Source organism: Hypanus sabinus, assembly GCF_030144855.1.
Source record: "Hypanus sabinus isolate sHypSab1 chromosome 24 unlocalized genomic scaffold, sHypSab1.hap1 SUPER_24_unloc_4, whole genome shotgun sequence".
Lineage (NCBI taxonomy): Eukaryota > Metazoa > Chordata > Chondrichthyes > Myliobatiformes > Dasyatidae > Hypanus > Hypanus sabinus.
The window spans coordinates 1,321,392-1,347,206 of NW_026778947.1; the positions used below are offsets into that span (position 1 = coordinate 1,321,392).

The window sequence follows — 25,815 nt, forward strand, 5'->3', positions numbered from 1 at the left end:
CGGTGACCCTGTTATAGGGACCAGGAGGAGTCTGTGATTTACACTCCGGTGACCCTGTTATAGGGACCAGGAGGAGTCTGTGAGTTTACACTCTGGTGACCCTGTTATAGTGACCAGGAGGAGTCTGTGAGTTTACACTCCGGTGACCCTGTTATAGAGACCAGGAGGAGTCTGTGAGTTTACACTCTGGTGACCCTGTTATAGGGACCAGGAGGGGTCTGTGAGTTTACACTCCGGTGACCCTGTTATAGGGACCAGGAGGAGTCTGTGAGTTTACACTCCGGTGACCCTGTTATAGGGACCAGGAGGAGTCTGTGAGTTTACACTCCGGTGACCCTGTTATAGGGACAAGGAGGAGTCTGTGAGTTTACACTCCGGTGACCCTGTTATAGGGACCAGGAGGAGTCTGTGAGTTTACACTCCGGTGACCCTGTTATAGGGACGAGGAGGAGTCTGTGAGTTTACACTCCGGTGACCCTGTTATAGGGACCAGGAGGAGTCTGTGAGTTTACACTCCGGTGACCCTGTTATAGGGACGAGGAGGAGTCTGTGAGTTTACACTCCGGTGACCCTGTTATAGGGACCAGGAGGAGTCTGTGAGTTTACACTCCGGTGACCCTGTTATAGTGACCAGGAGGAGTCTGTGAGTTTACACTCCGGTGACCCTGTTATAGGGACAAGGAGGAGTCTGTGAGTTTACACTCTGGTGACCCTGTTATAGGGACGAGGAGGAGTCTGTGAGTTTACACTCCGGTGACCCTGTTATAGGGACAAGGAGGAGTCTGTGAGTTTACACTCCGGTGACACTGTTATAGGGACCAGGAGGAGTCTGTGAGTTTACACTCCGGTGACCCTGTTATAGGGACCAGGAGGAGTCTGTGAGTTTACACTCCGTGACCCTGTTATAGGGACCAGGAGGAGTCTGTGAGTTTACACTCTGGTGACCCTGTTATAGGGACCAGGAGGAGTCTGTGAGTTTACACTCTGGTGACTCTGTTATAGGGACCAGGAGGAGTCTGTGAGTTTACACTCCGTGACCCTGTTATAGGGACCAGGAGGAGTCTGTGAGTTTACACTCCGGTGACCCTGTTATAGGGACGAGGAGGAGTCTGTGAGTTTACACTCCGGTGACCCTGTTATAGGGACGAGGAGGAGTCTGTGAGTTTACACTCCGGTGACCCTGTTATAGGGACCAGGAGGAGTCTGTGAGTTTACACTCCGGTGACCCTGTTATAGGGACCAGGAGGAGTCTGTGAGTTTACACTCCGGTGACCCTGTTATAGGGACCAGGAGGAGTCTGTGAGTTTACACTCCGGTGACCTTGTTATAGGGACCAGGAGGAGTCTGTGAGTTTACACTCCGTGACCCTGTTATAGGGACCAGGAGGGGTCTGTGATTTTACACTCCGTGACCCTGTTATAGGGACCAGGTGGAGTCTGTGAGTTTACACTCCGTGACCCTGTTATAGGGACCAGGAGGAGTCTGTGAGTTTACCCTCCGGTGACCCTGTTATAGGGACCAGGAGGACTCTGTGAGTTTACACTCCGGTGACACTGTTATAGGGACCAGGAGGAGTCTGTGAGTTTACACTCCGTGACCCTGTTATAGTGACCAGGAGGAGTCTGTGAGTTTACACTCTGGGGACCCTGTTATAGGGACCAGGAGGAGTCTGTGTGTTTACACTCCAGTGACCCTGTTATAGGGACCAGGAGGAGTCTGTGAGTTTACACTCCGGTGACCCTGCTATAGGGACCATGAGCAGTCTGTGAGTTTACACTCCAATGACCCTGTTATAGGGACCAGGAGGAGTCTGTGAGTTTACACTCCAGTGATTTCCTTCTCTTATGGTTCCTGCGTGTCCTGGAATTCCATCCATACACTGTTGTGCAGCTGATCCCAATGATTAAGGCTGCACGGTCGCACATCACTTCATGACACCGACAACCAGGGTCTGCATTCCGACCAATGCCTGCAAGAAGATTGTACCTTCTTCCCATAACCCCGTGAGTTTCCTCCCGGTTCTCCAGTTTCCTGTGGGTGAGTAGGTTAATTGGTCTCAAGTGTGACTGTGCAACAGAAGCTGATTAGGCCAGGAAGGCCTGTTACCCAAAGAATTTAAAAATAAATAAATTTCAGATTGTATATTTGGCAGTCTAGATCCATGATTCTTATTTGAATTTTCTACAAATAAATTGTTTTATAAGATGGCAGGCTCAGTGAAATTTCCACTCACCCCAGTTGCTAAAGTGATTAATTAATAAATTATCTGTGCTCTATCCTGAGACTAGTGTCAGCTTCCCAGTTCAAAAACATGGTGATCGTCTGGTCGAAAACTGCGGCAAAAGTACAGAAACTGCACTGTGGTGAACTTAAGTCTCTAGAATGGGTCGGCAAAACTGCCCAATGTGTCACCAGCACTGGCCACCCGCCATCAAGGACATATACAAGGAAAGAGCCACCCACGTTGCCCGTGGACTGCGTGCTCCACTCCCAGCCGGCAGGAGGTGACGTACCATCCACACCAGAGTCACCGAATCGAGAGCAGTTACTCACCTAAGCAGTAAGGCCAATCCAAACTCCCAGGCACTAACCCATCCCACCACCACCACTTTATCATCTCCCATCAGAGTTGCCTTATTTCGACGCTCCTGTACCCAGCATCGCTTTATGGATGACGATGAATCTATGTATATATTATGTGCTTGTAGACTTGTATGCATCGTGTTTTTTTATTGTTGTGTTCTTCATCTTCATGCTTTTGTGTGTGTGATACCACCAATCTAGAGTAACAATTATATTGTTCACGAAAAATGATCTTGCGAGTGAACAGGTTAACAGGTGAGCATGGTTTAAAGATTGAGAGGGGATTTCATTGAAACCAATTGAATAGTGAAAGGCCTATATAGAATGGAAGTGGAGAGGATGCTTCTCACAGTGGGTACGTCCTGGACAGAGGGCACAGCCTCAGAATAGAAGGACTTCAACTTAGAACAGTAATAAGGAGGAATTTCTTTAGCCAGAGGGTACTGAATCTGTGGAATTCATTGCCATAGACAGCTGTGGAGGCCAAGTCATTGGATATATTTAAAGCGGAGGTTGATATGGTCTTGGTGAGTCAGGATGTCAACGGTAAGGGGAGAGAAGATGATGTCACCTTGTAGCAGACAAGCTGAGGAAGAATCCGAAGGACTCCGACAGATGGAAAGTGCAAAAGGATTGCAAGAGTCCTTTGGACGATCAGAATGATAATCTGATCCAAAAGAGATGGGGCGATGTTACTTCTGTTCCTGTGTCTGTATTCACTCGGGAGATGCACCCGGATTCTATAAAAGCGAGGCAAAGCAGCAGCGAGGTCCTGGGTCCTGTAAGGTCACAGCGGAGGAGGTGTTTGCAGTATTGAGGCAATTCAGAGTGGAGAAATCGCCAGGGCCTGACGAGGTGCTTCTCAGACCCTGCTGGAGGCAAGTGCAGACATTGCAGGGGCCCTAGAAGAGATACGTCATCATCCTTAGTGCTGGAGCATTGGAGGGTGACTTATGTTGTTCTGCTATTTATGATTGCCTCTAGGAATTATAGATCAGTGAGTCTGACATCAGTCCTGGGAAAGCTATTGGAGGGTATTGTAAGGGAACAGATATATGAGCATATGCATTGACAGGGACTGATTAAGAACAGTCAGCATGGCATTGTTCATGGTAGGTGATATCTCATCAATCTTGGTATTTCTTGAGGAAATTCCCAGGAAATCTGTTGAAGGCAACTCGATTGATGTTGTTCAGCAAAATATTTGCCAAGCTCCTGCATAGGAGGTTAAGTAACTTTGCATTCAAGATGAGATAGTAAACTGTGTGGGAGAAGCTGGAGAGTGGCAGTAGATGAACATGAGGAAAATCCAAGCAACACACACAAACTCAGCAGTGTCTATGGATAAAAGTAGACAGTCACCATCTCAGACCTTCATTCAGGTTGGATTCCGTCTGCGTAGTCTCCAACCTGATGGCATGAATTTCTCGAACTTACAGTAATTTCCCCCCCCCCCTTCTTCACCATTCCCCATTCCTGTTTCCATCTCTCACCTTACCTGCTCGTCACCTCCCTCTGATCCTCCTCCCCTTCCCTTCCTTCCGTGGTCTTCTGTTCTCTCCTACCAGATTCCCCCTTCTCCAACCCTTTCACCTTTCAACTTCCCAGCTCTTTGCCTCATCCCCTCCCCCTCTCCCAGTGTCACCTGCCACCTCGTACTTTTCCCTTGCCTCCATCCACTTCCTTACTTTGCCTTCTCCCGGTCCTTTCCAGTCCTGATGACAAGAGACGGGATCAACAGTCCCGTGGGGGAGCCCGTTTGTTCGAGATGGATTTCGGAAGGTGGCGTGTGCTTTCATGCAGACCGAGGGCCCAGTGCACGAGTTAATGACAACTTTAACTATTCTGCACATTTGGACAGGATTAACTGTAATGGGCCCTTTTCAATTCTCTCCTTTTCTGTTTCCTACTACCTGTTCAGTAAAGCTGACATTTGTAAATATACCTTCTTCATAATTGTATGCAGTGTTAATTCTTACCAACGGTTGATTGCATGGGGGCAGTGTTTACACAGTATTCTCGCAGATCGGGTTTGAGTTGGTGAAATATGCCAACTTCCCTCTTTTGGTGGGACCCAAGTATTACCAAGCCTAGACACACAGAGTCTGTAAAGCTGGTTTTCTAACTGATGAGTCCAGCGGCTGTTAGCAAAGGGCGAGTGATCAGCTTCTGTGTATATATTTAAGGCGGGATTTGATCGTTTCCTGATCGGTCAAGAAGGCAGGAGTATGGGGTTGAGTGGGATCCAGGATCAGCCATGATGGAGCAGACTCGACGGGCTGAATGGCTTAATTCTGCTCCTATGTTGCATGGTCTTGTATCTCCTGTAAAACTGCACACAATACTTCACCAGGCTCCTCAGCCCCTCATGAACAGCCACTGGACTCACTGGTGAGAAAGCCATCTTTCCAAACTCTAGGAAATGTAAATAAGCTTGAAAGAGTACAGAGAAAGTTTATGAGGATGTTGCTGGAACTTGAGGACCTGAGTTATTGAATAGGTTAAAACTTTATTCCCTGACAAGGCGTTCCTTCAGACCCTGTGGAAGGCAACGTAGAAGATTAAGGGGACTTTTGATGGAGCTATACAAAACTGTGAGGGGTGCATTCTGGGTAAATGCAAATAGGCTTTTGCACTGAGGTGAGGTGAGACCACAACTAGTCACACCTGCAACCTCATGGGTTAAAGGTGAAACAGAACATTATTGAGGGGAACATGCAAGGTAACTTCTTCACTCAGATGGAAGTGAGAGTGTAGTTGTTATGTACCCTGTAACTGGGTGTCTTACCAGCAAAAATAGAAATATCCATTGGAGTCTGGTACTATTTTCCAAACAGTGTTTATTAGTAAAATATACAAATCAATATCAACAATGCAAATATACAGATAATACACGTTAGCAATACTAAACCTAAAAGTGTGGGTATAATAATAATCAATGATAAACAAGCTCTGTCGTTGTCTAGGGGATAATGAATTGTCATATGTGAGTATAAAGTTCAGTTCTGTTCATACAGGCTGAGGTAGTTGTTGGTCGATGTGTTGTAATTGTTGGAGAGAGAGAGAGAGCAAACAGTGACAGCAAACCTTCCTTTACAATCTTGATCCATCGATGTGTTGTGGCCATTCAGGTATGACTGCTCTGTCCTTTAGCTAGACTGTTCTTCTGTGGTGGACTCATCACCCAGGCAAGGGCGCACACACACACAAGCCCCCACCGGCCCTGCTATAAACACTGTCAGTTAAAACTGACCGATCCTTCGTCCAGTCTCCGATGCCCCACACCTTCTCGTGGGTTCCAACACTTAAGCAGTGCTCACTAGTGTGTCTCTTGCTGCATCTGAGGGGTGTCTCCCCAGACCTCACTTTTATCCCTACTCACGGGGTCTCAGGTGTCAATCAGTTTTGAATGGCTTAGTCCATCAAACCAGCCCACTCCGGCTGTCCACTGAGGAATTTTAATGAACAGAATAGTACCAGGTAAACAGCCCTCTCCGGAGCCGTGAGTCTTACAGGAGTCATAATATGGTCTCTCTCCCCCGGTGTTATCTCGCCCTTGTCTGAAGCAAATGTTCCAGTCCCAATATGTTTTTGTTCCATCTCTTTCTCTCTCATTAGCAGCCTGGCAACAGTAACGGTTTGTAATTCTCCCAGGGGAGGGGGACATGGGCAACCTTGCACCCTTCTGCCCATCAGAGCTGTTCATCCTTTGTAACACCCCCATCCTTATAGGAATTTTCACCAAAGGAGAAAATTAACTAATACAGCGTTTTACAGGATTACAGGGTTTAGCAAAAAAAAATACAGAAGTGTTCTTAACTATAAAGCAATACAGATATACCTTCACTTCGCGTCTAGATAAACAGTCAGCGATTACATTGTCACTTCCTTTAATATGTTGTATCCGAATATCAAACTCTTGTAGCATCAGACTCCAATTTAATAATCTCTTGTTTTTATTTTTCATGTTAGCCAGGAATACCAAAGGGTTTTCCGAGAGAAATACGCTACTGGGTGTTCCACCCCATCCCCTACTTTCTGCAATAGGACTGCCCCTGCAGCCTCATCACTTGCATCAGTCGCCAGGGAGAAAGGTTCTAACAAGTCAGGTGCCTTTAACACAGGATGATGGCACAGTATGGTTTTTAACTTGTCAAAAGTATCCTGACAAGAATTGTTCCACTCAAATTTTTCTTCCTTCCGTAGGAGTTTTGTAAGCAGGAGGGCGATATCAGCAAAGTTCATACAAAATTTTCGATAGTACCCCACCATGCCCAAAAATCTTCTCAAGGCTCTCTTATTTGTTGGTACAGGAACCTCAGAAATAGCCTGTACTTTTGCCTGCACAGGAGCCAACTGCCCCTGCCCTACCACATACCCCAAGTAGGTGATTGTGGCATGACCAAATTCACTCTTTGCAAGGTTCACTGTAAGTTGGGCTGCAGACATTCTTTTAAACAGGTTTTCTGCAGCCTCAATGTGCTCCTCCCAGGTGTCAGTCCAAACTACCACATCGTCAACCCTTTAACCCTTTTATCACCATGTCAATCATCCTCTGGAATGTCCCTGGTGCATTTTTCATTCCAAACGGCAAGACGTTGTACTTGTAAAACCCGGATGGGGTGACAAAGCCTGAAATTTCTCAAGCCCTGTCCAGTATCCCTTTAACAAGTCAATCTTAGTGATGTACCTCGCTTCCCCATTTTATCGATGCAATCGCCCACCCTAGGGAGAGGGTAAGCATCTGTCTGCGTGACAGCATTCACCTTTCTGTAATCGGTACAGAATCTTATGGTACCGTCCGGTTTCGGTACTACCACGCAGGGAGAGGCCCACGCAGAAAAGGATTCACGAATTATACCAGCAGCTAGCATGTGCTCAATTTCTTTTTCTACTAGCTTGCTCTTTTCCAAATTCATCCGATAAGGGGATTGTTTAATAGGCTGGGCCGAGGTAACAATGACATCATGCTCTGGTCCTTTACACATCCTTGGAACATCTGGACATAAATCTGTGTGCCGTTTAATGAGCTGTGTTAACTGCTCTCTTTGTTCAGGCTCTGTGATTGACTTTATCAGCAAGGCTGGCTAGAATAACTGAGTTCTGTAGTCTGGTGGGTATTATACTTATCTTTTCAAAACGCTCTGGGTCCTCCTTGACACTCCTCTCTGCCTCATCAGTTTTCGTGACTGCTCCGACCTCCGTGGGGGGTCGTTTCATGATAACCTTTCAGCATGTTTACATGAACCTACTAGTTCGGCTTGTGTCTATCAGGGGTTTCAATCACATAGTTCAGCGAGTCTATTTTCTTAACCATTTTGTATGGTCCTTGAAACCTCACCTGTAGGGGGTTGGTAACTACAGGGAATAGGACCAAGACCTTATCGCCCATGTTAAATTTTTACTCTCGGGTACATTTGTCATACCATTTTTTCATTCTCGTCTGGGAGTCTTTTAAATTTTCCTTTGCCAAGGCGCATACTTTATGGAATTTTAAAACATACTTTATGGAATTTTGAAACATAGTCAATCACATTGACTTGAACGTTCGGGCTAGACCACTTCTCTTTAAGTCGGGTTAAAGGTCCTCTGGGCCTGTGACCAAAAACGAGCTCAAACGGACTGAACCCCAGAGATTCCTGAACCGTATCCCTCACTGCAAATAACAGAAGTGGTAATGCATCATCCCAGTCTCAAACGTTTTCCTGACAGTAAGTTTTAACCATAGTCTTTAGTGTAGCGTGGAATCTTTCCAACGCTCCTTGAGATTCCGGATGGTATGCAGAAGCTAAAATTTGTTTCACTCCCATCTGTGTCATCATTTGCTGAAATGCTCTGGATGTGAATGTACTCCCCTGATCCGATTGTATTTCCTTAGGTAGCCCCACTGTGGTAAACAATTTAATGAGGGCTTTCACCACCGCAGGGGTCCTAATATTCCCCAGGGGCACAGCCTCTGGAAATCGTGTCGCGGCACACATCATGGTCATGACGTACTGCCGCCCACTCGCAGTTTTAGGTAAAGGACCCACAAAATCCACAATGATTCGGGAGAAAGGCTCCTCAAAAGCGGGTATTGGTCTGAGAGGTGCCTGATTCGGCTTTCCTACCACCTGACACGTATGGCACCTTTTACAATAATCAGCTATATCCTTCCTTATTTTTGACCAATAGAAATCTTTCATAACCCTATCCACTGCCTTCCTTACTCCCAAGTGTCCACCTAGAGGTCCCTTGTGAGCTAAGTTCAAAATTTCATCCCGATACACCGTCAGTACTACCACCTGATGTACCACCGCCCAGTCCTCATCGACTGGCACCGTGCTCGGCCTCCACTTCCTCATCAACACTCCCTCCTTCAGGTAGTAGCCCTCTGGTTCTTTATCCAGTTCTGTCTCAGAAAGAACTGACTCTCTCAATGCCACAAGCTCCTCGTCACATCCCTGCTCCTTTATAAATACTTTTCTTGCTAAGGGTAGGTCTACCTCCTCTCCTTTACTCTCTTTCACCTCCCTATTCTCCGCTTTACCATCCCCCAACCCCTCTTGGTACAGGGTAGTTAAAAACGTCTCAGCCAAATCAACACTGGACTCATTTAAACTGTCCTCTTTCTCAGCCGCCTTTCTCGACATGCTGCAAGTGATCGCACATGCAGGATAGATCTTAGAATCCAGGGGCGGGTCCTCAGCCCTCACAGGCTTGCTTGTCAGTTTCGCTGCTGACCCCACCTCACCACCTACTAAATCATTACCAAGAAGGACGTCCATGCCGTCTCTCGGTACTTCTGACCGCCCCCCCTACTTCGACTGGTCCAGATACCAGATCACAATTTATAATGATCCCATGCAAAGGCACAGCTTCTGTCCCTTTTCCTATACCTCTTAAAACTACCTCTCTAGTCTCAGGACCAAAATCTAGCACCTTACTTAGGATCAATGACTGATCAGCCCCAGTATCTCTCCAGATTCTCACTGGAACTGGGGTCTCTCCTTCTTTCACAGACACCGTCCCTTCTGAAATAAATTTCTCACGCCCCTCTCGTACCCTATCTACCTTTGCCTTCCTCGTCGATTTGCTGATCAACTCAATATACCCTGTAGGGATTGCCGTTTTCCCTTTTCCTGTCTCCTTCTTCGGAGCAAAGCACTTAGATGCAATATGACCAACCTTTCCACAATTATAACAGGTCAAGCCAGGAACTTTCCTGCCAGCCTGCTTGTCCTCCTCCTTACCTTTACCACTAGCTCCTGGCTTATTCTCTACCTTAGCCAGTGGACTTTCTTTACCGTCCCTACTGCCTTTCTGACAACTCTTATTCAAGGAAAACCTTGACTTGTGGGTTAGGGCATATTCATCTGCGAACCTGGCAAATTCTGATACAGACTTATTCGGCTTCTCATAGGCAAACTCTGCATACGTCTGATTCCACACTTTCTTTAAATCTCTGTACTTTTGCCTATATGCCTCAGGTACCAACTCATAGGCCCGAAGGACAGCCTCTTTTACTTCCTCATAATCCTCAGACTCGTCCATGGACAATTTTGCATATGCCAGTTGAGCATTACTTTTTAATGCACTTTGTAACAACGCCACCCACTGATCTCTGGACCATTTCTGATTCACTGCCACCTTTTCAAAATGCAAGAAGTAACTATCAACATCCGTCTCCTCGAACGGAGGTACTAACCTAAACTCCCGACTAACATTAAACCTCCTCTCTTAAGCCTTCCTCTTGGTCTTTTCCTTGTTGCTTTACCCTCTCTATTTCCAGCTCATGTTGCCTCTCTTTCTCCCTTTCCTTCATCTGCCTTTCAGCTTTCTTAACCTAAGTTCATGCTCCCTCTGTTTCTCATTTAGCTGGAGCTCATACTCCCTTTTCTTCTGCTCCGCGTCCAACCTTAGTCTTTCCATCTCTAACTGAACCACCCCAACAACTGCTTTCTTTTCAGGGATAAGTTCCAATACCCCCGGCGTGAACACATCCTTGGATATATAATACTGGGCTATGGCCCTCTGTATCTCCCACTTTTTCATTGACGACTTCACCTCTGTGATATTTAAACCTTTTGCAATATTCACCAAGTCCGTCTTTGTGGCATCCTCTAGCGCCTTCAAAGTCGGGTTTTGTATAAATTCGTCTACATCCATCTTTGCTGGTTTCCTGTCTGGTTACCCTTGCAACCAGAACAAATAATGGACATAGCCTGATTCACTGGCCCCCCAATTTGGTATCAAATATCAAGATGAGGACCCCGTAACTTACCAGCAAAAATAGAAGTATCCATTGGAGTCTGGTACTATTTTCCAAACAGTGTTTATTAGTAAAATATACAAATCAATATCAACAATGCAAATATACAGATAATACACGTTAGCAATACTAAACCTAAAAGTGTGGGTATAATAATAATCAATAATAAACAAGCTCTATCGATGTCTAGGGGATAATGAATTGTTATATGTGAATATAAAGTTCAGTTCAGTTCATACAGGCTGAGGTAGTTGTTGGTCGATGTGTTGTAATTGTTGGAGAGAGAGAGAGAGATCAAACAGTGACAGCCGGTTAAACCTTCCTTTACGATCTTGATCCGTCGATGTGTTGTGGCCATTCAGGTATGACCGCTCTGTCCTTTAGCTAGACCGTTCTTCTGTGGTGGACTCATCACCCAGGCAAGGGTGGACACACACACAAGCCCCCACCGGCCCTGCTATAAACACTGTCAGTTAAACTGACCGATCCTTCGTCCAGTCTCCGATGCCCCACACTTTCTCGTGGGTTCCAACACTTAAGCAGTGCTCACTAATGTGTCTCTTGGTGCATCTGAGGGGTGTCTCCCCAGACCTCACTTTTATCCCTACTCATGGTGTCTCAGGTGTCAATCAGTTTTGAATGGCTTAGCCCATCAAACCAGCCCACTCCGGCTGTCCACTGAGGAATTTTAATGAACAGAATAGTACCAAGTAAACAGCCCTCTCCGGAGCCGTGAGTCTTACAGGAGTAATAATATGGTCTCTCTCCCCTGGTGTTATCTCGCCCTTGTCTGAAGCAAATGTTCCAGTCCCAATATGTTTTTGTTCCATCTCTTTCTCTCTCATTAGCAGCCTGGCAACAGTAACGGTTTGTAATTCTCCCAGGGGAGGGGGACTTGGGCAACCCTGCACCCTTCTGCCCATCAGAACTGTTCATCCTTCGTAACAGTAGTGAAATGAAAGCTGCCAGCGTAAGTGGTGAATGCAATTTTGTTTTCAAAGTTTGGATGGGTACGTGGATGGAACGAGAGTGACGGGATGTGGTCCTGGAGCGGGTCAATAGGACCAGGCAGTTTAAGCGATTCTGCACGGACTAGGCCGGGTGAGGGGCCTGTTTCTGAGCTGTAAATTTTCCATGACACTACGACTCTGAGGCAAGGGAATGGGGTTGAGAGGGTAATAAGTCAGCCATGTTCATAGCCGATTGGTCTAATTCTGCTCCTATGTCTTGTGGTCCCAGTCTTCCTATCAGCATTCCATACCTCTCAATCGTGTACCGGGGGCAATTATGCCGCATGCTCTTGGGATGTAGGTGGAAATCGGAGCATCCGTTGAGAACACTGGAGGTTAGTTCCAGGGGAACAGTGGAGCAGGACATGGAATTCCTTTTGTTTATTATTGTTGCACGTGCCAAACAGTGATAACTTGAATCAGTTCGCTCTAACTTTTATTTGCAGCTGGACGGTCCAGTTATTGCTGTGCGCCACGTCTAATGTTTTTTGTAATATGCATAAATATTTAGAATGAAAATTGAAAAATTAGATTCTTTTTCATTTTATTTATTAATGGACGTTGAAATATACAAAATGCAGTACAAGGAAAACCTGACCCGCTGGGAGTTTCATGCAGAAAGGTCACAGAGACAAACAAACCGAAACATCCAGGGGGCAGCTGTTCGATGGGCAAAGCCACCTTAAGGGGAGAGGTCAGAGGAGAACGGCCAGACTGGTTCAAGTTGACAGGAAGCCAACAGTTACTCAAATAAACACTCGCTACAACTGCGTTGAGCTGAAGAGCTTCTCTAAAGACACACACGGCTATCCGCTGCAGCAGTAGAAGACCAGTGTCCACTTTGTCGGTTAATAAAGAGGCCATTGGCTGTACTCTGGTGTTGACAGTGGACTGCTGTGACTTCTAGAAGCCAAAGAGCCCTCGGGGTTTGGCGTAACCCAGCTGTGACCAGTTGCTGAAGGCAGATACCAGGCCGAGAAAGGTCTCCATCTGGATCGGTTTCTCCAGCTGAAGGGGGCCATTGGCTCGGCCGGGGAGGGGCTGGTTCTGGTGCGCAGTCAGTGCCAGGCTGGTCAGCTCAGAACGGAAACGCTGCATCTGTGGGGCAGGGGAGAAGGTGAGTGAGATGGGGAGCGATGGAAAGAGGGGAGGGTGAGGGAGAGAATGGGGATCGGGGCAGAGATCGGTAGAGTGTTAGGAGCTCTTGGAGAGTAAGAGGTGGATAGGGAGAAAGGGGAGTGTGTGGGGTTGGAGAGGGGCAAGTTGGAGGCGGAGGATGCTGTGAGGAGAGAGGGAGGGGTAGTTGGGGGAAGTGACAGGAAGTTGCTGCCGTAGGAGTTGTGAGAATGGAAGGGGCTGGTGGTCCAGGTGGATTGGAGACTGGGTGGGAGGGCAGGCCGATGGTGGAAGAGAGTGGGGGTAGAGAAAAGGGAGGGGTGGCCGGCTGAGGGTTAGATGGAAGGGAGGGTGTTGGAGAGTGGCTGGGCCAAGGGGCGGTCAAGCTGGTAAGGCCCAATGAGATCAGAGAGGCCATGAGATATAAGGAGGTGCAGGATTTTAATGGCATGGAGGAAAGTTGGGGTTGGCCGGAGGTGAAAGGGAGTGAGGTCGGAGGAAAGAGGAAGACAGCAAAAGAAAGAAGGATATGGGAAGAGAGAGTGTGGAGAACGAAGGTGAGAGAATGCCGGGAAGAGGGTGTGGTGTGGAGTGAGGTCTCAGTGTGGCAGGTACGAGAGGGACTGGGTGCTACGGTGAGCGATGTATTACAACAGTGCTGTGCAGAAGAAGCTTGAAGGGGATGGGCTACAGCTGGAGATGACCACAAACGTACACTCCGTGCCACTTTGATAGGTACAGAAGATAACGAATAAAGTGGCCACTGACTGGGTGCAGCTTAACGCAGTTTAAAGTGGTTCATGAGTCAGAGGACTGAGAGGCGAGGACTCTCCTCTCTGCTCACCTTCTGGGCAACTTCCTTCTCTCAGCCCTCCAAATCCCCCCCACTGTGCTCTCTCCTATAATATCCCTCTCAACTCTGCTTCTCTCCATGCCCCCTACACAGTCCGTGTACCCTCTCTCCTCCGGATAATTCTCCCTCTGCTCCTACCATTCTCCCTCTGCCACATCCACAACTTCCAGCCCTCCTTCCTCTCTCCTCCCGAGACCCCGTCCACCCCCTCACTTACTCCGCAGTCCCCCTGCCTCCACTCTGATGCATTCCCCTCTCATCTCCACCTACTACTCTCTTCCTTCTCTCCACCTGTCCTCTCTGCACCATCATCCAATTATACCGTTCACTTTCCTATCTATCATCCCTCCCTCCGTCCTCTTTCCTCACTCCTACCTTCCTCTTCCCCCATTCAATGCCACTACTCCCTCCCTCCTCTTTTGCGACATTTCCCCCCCCCACGCCCTACCTCACCTTGCAGAAGGAGGACAGCTCGTGGTTCCGCTCCGCCCCGGGATGTTCTGTTAGGATGACAAATGGTAGATCCCGCGACCATGGATTCCACCAGGAACTGAAAGACGGCTCCCGCAGTTTGTCCCATTGGATCCGCAAGCCGAGACCGGAACGCCTGGGGTCGAAGGGCAGCACGATGAGCACTTTGTGCACTCCCCACGTTACCACCGTACCCTCAACACCTCTCACATTGCCTGTGCCCGTCCGTCTCCTCTCTCTCACACACACCCTTTACGTGCACAGGAGTGCCATCACTCGAGGCGAAAGTGATATTCTCACGTTGTTAACCCTTTAATGGAATGCTCCTGTGTGTGACGTGGGCGGTCTGCTACTGCACAGCGTTTGTGGTGAGGGTCTGGGTCCTGCACGCTGACCAGGGACTACAGCTGTAACCTTCCTCCACCTTCACCGCTGTGTAATGTGTCCTCATCTTTCACCATATTTGTCTAGAAGCTCCCCCTGGCATCACTCTCGGATCTCAGGAATCACAGCCCACTCCACCATGATCCTCGGAGAAGGTGAACTGGTGAGGCAACCTCTCCCCTCCCACAATCCCTACCCAATGAGAGAGGAGGCGAACCAGCGCTCAGCCCGTGGCCAGAGTTCACGTGGGAACATGGACAGCAAGGTTTCGACAGATGGGGAAGGGGATCAGCTCATTTCCTGCTCCTGGCTCCTGAGGTAGGTAGGGAGGAAGGTGGATCACCTGACCTGTGTGTGAAGAAAGGTCTGCACAGGTGTCTGCCAGAGATCCTTCGTCCAATCTCTGTCCAACATGTTATGGTTAGTGATGAAGTCAGCCTTGTGTTCCTGTCCCAGAACACTTGAGTTTAGAAGTGAAGGGGTTAATCATCCTGAAATGCTGATGCTGGGATTCCTGAGGAGGTGAATCAGCAGCAATTCCCTTCTCGGAAGGGCACGGAGGCCTGAATCCTTAAGGAGCAGAATTAGGACATTCAGCCCACTTGCTCTGCTCCACCGTTTCACCAAGGCCGATTCGTAAAACATAAAACATAGAGCATAGAAATTTACGGCACATTACAGGCCCTTCGGCCCGCAATGTTGTAACCTACTCTAGAGACTGCCTAGAATTTCCCTAGCCCACAGCCCTCTACTTCTCTGAGCTCCATGTACCTGTCCAGGAGTCTCTTAAAAGACCCTCTCGTATCCCCCTCCACCACCGTCGCCGGCAGCCCATTCCACACCCCCCCCCACTCTCTGTGTGAAAAACTTACCCCTGACATCCCCTCTGTACCTACTTCCAAGCACCTTAAAACTGTGCCCTCTTGTGTTAGTCATTTCAGCCCTGGGAAAAAGCCTCTGACTATCCACATGATCAATGCCCGTCATTATCTTATACCCCTCTATCAGGTCACCTCGCATCACTGCAAGGAGAAAAGGCCAAATACACTCAACCTATTCTCATAAGGTACGCGCCCCAATCCAGGCAACATCCTTGTAAATCTCCTCTGCACTCTCTCTATAGTATCCACATCCTTCCTGTAGTGAGGTGACCAGAATTAAACACAGTACTCTGACCAGGGTCTTGAAAAGCTTTAACATTACATCACGACTCTTGAACTCAATCCTACAATTAATGAAGACCAACACACCCTATGCCTTCTGAACAACACTGTCAACCTATGGACTTGGACCCCAAGATCTCTCAGATCCTCTATTTATGTTATATTCTGTCTTCAAATTGGACATACCAAAATGAACCACCTCACGCTTATCTGGGTTGAACTGCATCTGCCACTTCTCAGCCCAGTTCTGCACCCTATCAATGTCCCGCTGTAACCTCTGACAGCCCTCCACACCATCCACAACGCTCCCGACTTTTGTGTCATCAGCAAACTTACTAACCCACCCTTCTACTTCTTCATCCAGATGATTTATTTAATTCACAAAGAGAAGGGGTCTCAGAACAGATCCCTGCAGAAGGCCATCTCCGTGCAGAATACAAACCATTTACAACCACCCTTTGCCTTCTGTGGGCAAGCCAATTCTGGATCTACAAACCAAGGTCTCCTTTGATCCCATGCCTCCTTAATTTCTGAATTTGACTTGCATGGGGAACCTTATCAAATGCTTCCTCCCATAGATGCTGTCTGGCCTGCTGAGTTCTGCCAGCAGTTTGTGTTTTTATTTATTTCCAGCATCTGCAGATTCACTCGTGTTGCATTTCACACTTATCTGGGTTGAACTCCATCTGCCAGTTCTCAGCCCAGTTCTGCATCAACCTCTGACAGCCCTCCACACTATCCACAACACCTCCAACCTTTGTATCATCAGCAAACTTACTAACCCATCCCTCCACTTCCTCATCCAGGTCATTTATAAAAATCACAAAGAGTAAGGGTCCCAGAACAGATCCCTGAGGCACCAACCTCCATGCATAATATAACCCGTCTACAACCACTCTTTGCCTTCTGTGGGCAAGCCAGTTCTGGATCCACAAAGCAATGTCCCCTTGGATCCCATGCCTCCTTACTTTCTCAGTAAGCCTTGCACGGGGTACCTTATCAAATACCTTTCTGAAATCCATATACACTACATCCATTGCTCTACCTTCATCAATATGTTTTGTTACATCCTCAAAGAATTCAATCAGGTTCATAAGGCACGACCTGCCTTGACAAAACCATGCTGACTATCCCTAATCAGATTATGTCTCTCCAAATCCTGCCTCTCCCTGGTCTATAATTTCCTGGGCTATCTCTACTCACTTTCTTGAACAAGGGAACAACATTTGCAACCCTCCAATCCTCTGGTACTTCTCCCATCCCTATCGATGACAGAAAGATCATTGCAAGAGGCTTAGCAATCTCCCCTCTCACCTCCCACAGTAGCCTAGGGTATATCTCATCTGGCCCCGGTGACTTATCTAACCTAATGCTTTTCAAAAACTCCAGCACATCCTCTTTCTTAATATCTGCATGCTCAAGCGTTTCAATCACTGTAAGTCATCGCCACAATTGCCAAGGTCCTTTTCCCTGGTGAATACTGAAGCAAATTATTCAGTAAGTACCTCTGCTATCTCCTTCGACTCCATGCACGCGTTTCCATTATCACACTTGATTAGTCATATTCTCACAGATCTCATCCTCTTGCTCTTCACATACTTGCAGAATGCCTTGGGGTTTTCCTTAATCCTGTTATCCAAGGCCTGCATATGGCCCCTTCTGGCTCCCTAATTCCATTCTTAAGCTCCTGCCTAGTAATCTGGTAATTTTCTAGAGCTCTAGCAGTACCTAGTTTCTTAACTTTCCGTAAGCTTTTCTTTTCTTCTTAATTATATTTTCTACATACTTTGTCCACCATGGTTCTTTAACTTTACCATCTTTCCCCTGACTCAGTGGAACATACCTATGCAGAACTCCCTGTACATTTGCCACATTTCTGCAGTGGGACCTCTGCTCCCAAGTTCCTGCCTAACAGCATCATCTTTCCCCCTACCCCTATTAAATATTTTCCCAAACTGTCTTCTCCTATCTCTCATCAGCATTATGGTGAAGGAGATAGAGTTGTGATCACTATCTCCAAAATGCTCTCCCACTGAGAGATCTGATACCTGACCAGGTTCATTTCCCAATACCAGATCATGTACAACCTCTCCTCTAGTTAATTACCAACATATTGCATCAGGAAATCTTCCTGAACACACCTAACAAATTCCACCACATCCAAACCCTTTGTGCTAAGGAGATGTCAGTCAATATTGGGAAAGCTAACATCTCCCACCACAACAACATTCGTTATCACTCTCAGCCCCATTCTCCTGCCTTCTCCCTGCCACATTGATGCCCTGACTATCACCTCCACTTTAAAAATACTCAATAACTTGGCCTCCACAGCATTCTGTGGCAAATTCCACACATTTGTCACCCTCTGCCTGAAGAAATTCCTCCTCATCTATGTTCTATTCTGAGGCTGGTCCTTCTGGACCTAGACTCATGCAGAATTTGAAACATCTTCTCCACTATTTTCCAATATTCAAACTGCCTTTCAATATTCCAATACGTCTGTGTTGCACAATCTATTTTCTGTCCATGGATCTCGGGTTCAGGAAGCGGGAAGAGTGGCGGGGTGGGTGTTAAATCCATCTGCTTTGCTCCTGGTACATGTCCTCTGACCTCTGATTTAATGGAAGAGGGGCTGAATCTCTCCTCGCCTGCTGTCTTAGGGTGGAAATTGTGTAAACAAGGTTCTTCCTCACGAATCCAGAAATGCGACCAAACGTTTGGTTCCCTAAGGTTATTAACAGCATTGTGAAGGACCCTGTGCACCCCTCATACAAACTCTTCTCCCTCCTGCCATCTGGCAAAAGGCACCGAAGCATTCGGGCTCTCACGACCAGACTGTGTAACAGTTTCTTCCCCCAAGCCATCAGACTCCTCAATACAGAGTCTAGACTGACATCGACATAATTTATTATTGTATTGTAATTTGTCCTCTACTGAGCCTATTGTCATTTATTAATTATTGTACTGCCCTGCACTGTTTTGTGCACTTTGTGTAGCCCTGTGCAGTCTAGTGCAGTTTTTATGTTGTTTTACATAGTCTAGTGTAGCTTTGTACTGTCTCACATAGTCAAGTGTAGTTTTAATGTTGTTTTACGTAGTCTAGTGTAGCCTTGTACTGTCTCACATAGTCGAGTGTAGCTTTGTACTGTCTCACATAGTCGAGTGTAGTTTTAATGTTGTTTTACGTAGTCTAGTGTAGCCTTGTGCTGTCTCACGTAGTCTAGTGTAGTTTTGTACTGTCTCACATAGTTGAGTGTAGTTTTTATGTTGTTTTACATAGTCTAGTGTAGCCTTGTACTGTCTCACATAGTCGAGTGTAGTTTTTATGTTGTTTTACGTAGTCTAGTGTAGCCTTGTGCTGTCTCACGTAGTCTAGTGTAGTTTTAATGTTGTTTTACGTAGTCTAGTGTAGCCTTGTACTGTCTCACATAGTCGAGTGTAGCTTTGTACTGTCTCACATAGTCGAGTGTAGTTTTAATGTTGTTTTACGTAGTCTAGTGTAGCCTTGTGCTGTCTCACGTAGTCTAGTGTAGTTTTGTACTGTCTCACATAGTTGAGTGTAGTTTTTATGTTGTTTTACGTAGTCTAGTGTAGCCTTGTACTGTCTCACATAGTTGAGTGTAGTTTTTATGTTGTTTTACGTAGTCTAGTGTAGCCTTGTACTGTCTCACATAGTCGAGTGTAGTTTTTATGTTGTTTTACGTAGTCTAGTGTAGCCTTGTGCTGTCTCACGTAGTCTAGTGTAGTTTTGTACTGTCTCACATAGTTGAGTGTAGTTTTTATGTTGTTTTACGTAGTCTAGTGTAGCCTTGTGCTGTCTCACGTAGTCTAGTGTAGTTTTGTACTGTCTCACATAGTTGAGTGTAGTTTTTATGTTGTTTTACGTAGTCTAGTGTAGCCTTGTACTGTCTCACATAGTCGAGTGTAGTTTTTATGTTGTTTTACGTAGTCTAGTGTAGCCTTGTGCTGTCTCACGTAGTCTAGTGTAGCCTTGTACTGTCTCACATAGTCGAGTATAGTTTTTATGTTGTTTTACGTAGTCTAGTGTAGCCTTGTGCTGTCTCACATAGTCTAGTGTAGTTTTGTGTTGTTTCATGTAGCACCAGGGTCCTGGGGGAACGTTGTTTCGTTTTTACTGTGTAGAGTACCAGCAGTTTGTGGTCGAAATGACAATGAACTTGACTTGGCTTGACTTGTTACTGCCAGGGTGCTGGGGACGGGGGTGGGGGGGGGGGAGGGTGTAGTGCAGATAAGCTCCTACTTAAGTACTAAATGCTCTCAGTTGCATATGTCTCCAACAGCCTCTGACAACCAAGTCCAGCCCCTGGCATTCACATGTGCCTTAGCTGCTAAGCCCAACGGAACTGTTTCTGCTGACTGCTGGAGGGGCGAAGTGCGTTAAAAACTGTCGCACTCATCAGCCGTGGTTGGCAGCTCATCTAGAAGGAAAGCTCTGATCTCAAACTTGCACGGCCTAGTGGCTATACCCTCCCATGGGAATAAACCCCCGAGGGAAAAGTCCGGAGCTGGAATGGCTAAGGTAGTCTTACGTGGACTGCTTGTGCCAACCTTACTGGTCTCTGGAATCCCTTTGAATTCATCGACCACGTGGAGCCTCCTGCCCATATAGTACCACCCGGCCTGGCTTTATCGACATGGACGGGTGGGATGCAGCATCCGCGATCGATAGAGAGCTGTGCCTCAGACCCTGGTCACTGTCCAGACGTTTGATTTTCCCTTTCAAAGCCCATAGGATCAGAGTGTCCTCACTTTTCCTCACCTGCTGAAGGATTTTGCTGGGAACCGGAACGGTCCGACTGTGATGCTGTCAATGTAGTGAAGGGGGATTCGGAGCATCAGGTGACAGTACAGGCCCACAAAGTCATAGTGACACACCAGCAAGACCCGAGGCGTCAGCAGCACCAGTCGCTCGATCTCCCGGTTCCAGTGGTCCACTCTGGATAGGGGCAAAAAGATAAAAAGGCCCCGGTCACTGTTGCACCCTGAAGATGGAGCTTTGCAGTGGGGCAAAGCTGTCTGCCACTGCATACAACCTCCAGACACAGCCGAGACATCTACTGAACACTGAGCTGCATCCTCACCCATTCCTGACTCCTGGCTGAACCAGAGGAAACTTCACCCACCCACAAACTATGGACTTCCTTTCTAGGACTTTTCATGGTATTTATTGCTTAATTATTTATTATTATTAATGCTTTGTTTTATTTTTCTTTGGCATTTGTATAGTTTTTTATCTTTACACATCGGCTCTTTGTCCAGGTTGTTGTGGATGGTTTTTCATCGGTTCTGTACTTCGTATTGACTGTGATGCCCACAAGGGTGAATTTCAGGGTTGTATATGGTGACATGTATGTACCTTGCTAATAAACTTACTCTGAACTTCCACTTACTTACAGCACTGGCTCCACAGCTGGACTTCTAACGTAATGAAAGCAACTGCAAACTCAACGTTGTACAGTGTAGGGAGGCATATAGCCGTTCATTTTGGTAAAAGGAATTATGGCAAAGACTATTTTCTAAACAGGCAGCAAATTCAGAAATCAGAAATGCAAAGGAACCTGGGTCAGGATTCCCTGAACGTTAACTTGCAGGTTGAGTCAATAGTAAGGAAGGGAAATGCAGTGTTACCATTCATTTCCAGAGCACTAGGGTGTAAAAGCAAGGATGTAGTGCTGAAGCTTTATCTGGCATCGGTCAGACCACAGTGAGCGGTTTTGGGATCTGTGAGTCTCCGCCTGTACAGTGGATGCAATGGATTGTAGAAGCGTTGATGAACTCTAAACATACCATTAAAGACAGTGGACACAGGAGGTCTCCGGTAGCCCAGCTCCACTGGGAGCTGTGTGCCCAAGGAAGAAAGTAAGCAATGGCAGTGTCTGGGGTGGTTTACAAGAACAAGCCCGAGAATGAAAGTGTTGCATATGGTGACCGTTTGATGGCATTAGTGGAGCAGACTCAATTGGGTGAAAGGCCTAAATCCAGTCCTATGTCCATGGCATATGAAGGTTGGTATACCATTTAACCCCTTCACCAACCCCTTCATCTTTTGCCTGCTTTGTGGATTACTGGACATGCCCAGAAGCTCCACCATCCATAACACTCCCAGGTCCCCACTGTTTATCTACCTCATTCTCTCTCTCCACTCTCTTCCCTCCAGCTCCTCTCCATTCTACCATTTCTTTCATTCCCCACCTCATCTCCCAGCCCCTCACCTCGCTCGCCCACTCTCCACCTATACCCAGATTTGTCTCCCTCAATCAAAACCAGACACATCCTCCCCCCTCTGCTCCACTGAGATCTGGGCTCCACTCACTCTACCAGAAGCCAGGCGCTCTCCACTTTTCCGTCTTCATCCGTCAGTTTTTTCGCTGTCTCGCTGATCGCTGTTTGCAATGTCCCTGGCTGAGGAAGAGGCAGAGACCATAACCATTCAGTCAGGACTCAGAGATATTCCCCTCTCTTGGAGAGGGGTAGAGAGAACATGCCACACAGAAACCCGGGCATAGCCGGACAGCCTGGAATATTACCCAGATACACAGCAAGATTCCATCACTGTCTCATTGTAATATTCCGATTCAGAAGATCCTAGAGCCAACTGTTGGCCAGAAAGAATGACAATCTTCAAATCAGTGAATTCAAATGAATTAAGGACAGTGGAAACAGTCTTTGCTCTTGCCGTGTGCTTGGGGGAATGGAGGCTGCCATTTTGTGAAGATACTTGATTCTCCATTTTGTGAGCTTGACATGCTGGACTTGATTAGTGTTTTAAAGAAGGCACAAAGACTTCAGGTAATTTGCTGGACTGGAGGTCATTTCCAAGGAAGGAGTTATTTGTGAGGTGTTCTTTGGTTGGATATAACATGCAGAATTGTGAATGCCTGAGGTGATTCGAGCTCATTGCTGACTGAGAACAAAGAGCCATGAGTCAGCAATTGTCCCTTGATGGGGAGAGGACAATAGATGGAGGCTGGCTTGGACCAGAGCCAATGACCAGGTGTTAAAGGCCAGACACATGACCTGCGGCCAATGACACGGGACTGCGACATTTGAATTGATAAGACATGGATATAAAAGTGGATGCTTTGTGTGTGCCGGGGGCGGTAACTTTGAAGAATAACCATCGCAGATACAAGCGAGAAGAACCCTGCGTGGAGAGTGAGTCAGGCCAGAGTAAATTCCTCCGCCCGGGTAATACCTTTGCTATTCTTTGACTATCCAGGAGAGTCTGGTGTGTGCACAAGGTATTTAGTGCATGAATTCACGTATTTGTTAGTTTTGAACAATAAAGGTAATTGTCAGTAAATACCGATCTCTCTGTGCCTCACTCAGAATCGTTGGAAGAGGTAGAAGCAGTATCTCTCTCTCCTCTCCTTTCCAACACAACTCTGCAGCAATGTTCAACTCGAGTGAATCTGCAGATGCTGGAAATAAATAAAAACACAAAATGCTGGCAGAACTCAGCAGGCCAGACAGCATGTATTGGGGGAGGTAGTGACGATGTTTCGGGCCGAAACCCTTCATCAGGAGTGGTAACATGGGATGGTGGAGAGGGGATAAGTGGGGGGAGGGATGAAGTAGAGAGCTGGGAAGTGATAGGCTGAAGGGAAATGGGGTGGGGGGTGGAGAATTATGGGAAATAAAAGAGAAAGAAAGGTAGGGCTGGGGGGAGATTATAGTGAGGGGGGAAAAGAGAGGGAAAGAGAACCAGACTGAAATAATAGATAGAGTTGGGGTAAGGGGTGGGGCAGGGGTATCAACGGAGGTCTGTGAGTTGGATGTTCATGCCGGCAGGTAGGAGGCTACCTAGGCGGGAGATAAGGTATTGTTCCATCGACCTGCGTGTGGCCTCATCTTGACAGTAGAGGAGGCCATGGACAGACATGTCGGTGTGGGAGTGGTCTGTGGAATTGAAGTGTGTGGCCACAGGGAGATCCCACCACTGCTGGAGGACTGAGCGCTGGTGTTCGGCGAAACGGTCTCCCAGTCTGCGGCGGGTCTCCCCAATGTATAAATGGCCACATCAGGAGCACCGGATACAATATATCACCCCAGTTGACTCGCAGGTGAAGTGGTGCCTCACCTGAAAGGACTGTCTGGGGCCTGGGATGGTGGTGAGGGAAGAAGTGTGGGGGCAGGTGTAGCACTTCTTCCGTTTACAGGGATGAGTGCCCAGAGGGAGGTCGGTGGGAAGGGATGGGGGGATGAATGGACAGGGGAGTCGCGTAGGGAGCGATCTGTGGAAAGCCGAGAGTGGGGGGGGGGGGAGGGGAAGATGTGGCTGGTGCTGGGATCACGTAGGAGGTGGCGGAAGTTACGGAGGATTGTATGTTGGATCTGCAGGCTGGTAGGGTGATAGGTGAGGACCAGGGGGGGTCTGTAGGCTGGTAGGGTGATAGGTGAGGACCAGGGGGATCTGTAGGCTGGTAGGGTGATGGGTGAGGACCAGGGGGGTCTGTAGGCTGGTAGGGTGAGAGGTGAGGACCAGGGGGGTCTGTAGGCTGGTAGGGTGATGGGTGAGGACCAGGGGGGTCTGTAGGCTGCTAGGGTGATAGGTGAGGACCAGGGGGGTCTGTAAGCTGTTAGGTGATAGGTGAGGACCAGGGGGGGATCTGTAGGCTGGTAGGGTGATAGGTGAGGACCAGGGGGTTCTGTAGGCTGGTAGGGTGATAGGTGAGGACCAGGGGGGGATCTGTAGGCTGGTAGGGTGATAGGTGAGGACCAGGGGGTTCTGTAGGCTGGTAGGGTGATGGGTGAGGACCAGGGGGGTCTGTAGGCTGGTAGGGTGATAGGTGAGGACCAGGGGGTTCTGTAGGCTGGTAGGGTGATGGGTGAGGACCAGGGGGGGATCTGTAGGCTGGTAGGGTGATAGGTGAGGACCAGGGGGTTCTGTAGGCTGGTAGGGTGATAGGTGAGGACTAGGGGGGGATCTGTAACCTGGTAGGGTGATAGGTGAGGACCAGGAGGGGATCTGTAGGCTGGTAGGGTGATAGGTGAGGACCAGGGAGGGTCTGTAGGCTGGTAGGGTGATAGGTGAGGACCAGGGAGGGTCTGTAGGCTGGTAGGGTGATAGGTGAGGACCAGGGGGGGTCTGTAGGCTGGTAGGGTGATAGGTGAGGACCAGGGGGAGAGCAATATTCCTCATGCGCAGCAAGGTCTCAGATCGTCTCCCACAGGAGCCTCTGAGAAGGATTTGTACTCCCAAATTCACAGCACAGAGCACAAGGCCCAGAAATGTTGCCCAGACACAGAGTCAATCCGCAGCATCACATTACATCGGGGGCAGCGCGGAACTTCAGACCGACCTCCCCACAACGCGCGATGCCGACTCACCCGTAAGGCGAAGAACTCGTCGCGGGCGCCGTGGCTCACGGCCGGGGGGACGACGGAGGGGGAGAACTCGCCGCGCGGAAGTGGAGGGTACAGGTGGGAGAAGTCAGTAGGCGGCGACCCTGGGTCCTCCCCCGCCGCCGGGACAGGCGGCACCGACGCTGCGGAGTCCGGAGTCCGGACAGGAGGGCGCGGCTCCGGCTCATCGCCCATGGCGGGCAGAGGAAATCCGAGCTCTCGGCGGCTGACTGACAGGAAAGTCAGGGTCAGAGGCAGGAGCTGTCAGTTGCTCCGTTCGTCGGTCACCTGTGGTAGAACAGGAAGCCGCAGGGAGGCGGAGTGAAAGCAGAAGGGGTGGGTTACAAACGGGTTCCAGTTGCTGGGAGATTAAAACACACAACGAGGAAGTAGTTGACAGGACAGAGAAAGGAAGCAGAGAATGCCGGAGGAACTCAGCAGGCCGGGCAGCGTCTGGGAAAAGTCGGCCCGGAACGTCGCCTGCACTCTTTGCGAAATGCTGCCCGCCTTGCTGCGTTCCTCCAGCATTTTGTGTGTGTGTGTGTTACTGGGATTTCCAACTCCTGCAGACTTGAGAGAGGAAATGCGGTTTCGCGAATGAAACTGTGACAGCATGGG

General features: G+C 48.1%; 1 protein-coding gene across 1 annotated transcript; it reads right to left on the minus strand.

Moving 5' to 3' along the window:
• Positions 1 to 11,333: 11,333 nt before the first annotated feature.
• LOC132385514 (tumor protein p63-regulated gene 1-like protein) lies at positions 11,334 to 25,522 on the minus strand. The gene is made up of 5 exons (XM_059957645.1): positions 25,183 to 25,522; positions 22,166 to 22,254; positions 20,612 to 20,788; positions 14,267 to 14,420; positions 11,334 to 12,942 (listed from the first exon to the last, which is right to left on the minus strand). Exons 1-5 carry the CDS (start codon positions 25,390 to 25,392, stop codon positions 12,748 to 12,750), a joined length of 825 nt encoding a protein of 274 aa, XP_059813628.1. The 5' UTR covers positions 25,393 to 25,522; the 3' UTR covers positions 11,334 to 12,747.
• Positions 25,523 to 25,815: the final 293 nt, after the last annotated feature.

Coding starts and splice junctions, on each gene's coding strand:
- LOC132385514 (XM_059957645.1), bottom strand. CDS start 25,392: ATGGGCGATGAGCCGGAGCCGCGCCCTCCTGTCCGGACTCCGGACTCC. Junction 20,789..22,165: donor AGCGCCTGGCTTCTGGTAGA/GTGAGTGGAGCC, acceptor GCCCCTATCCAG/AGTGGACCACTGGAACCGGG. Junction 14,421..20,611: donor CCAGCAAAATCCTTCAGCAG/GTGAGGAAAAGT, acceptor CTTCGACCCCAG/GCGTTCCGGTCTCGGCTTGC.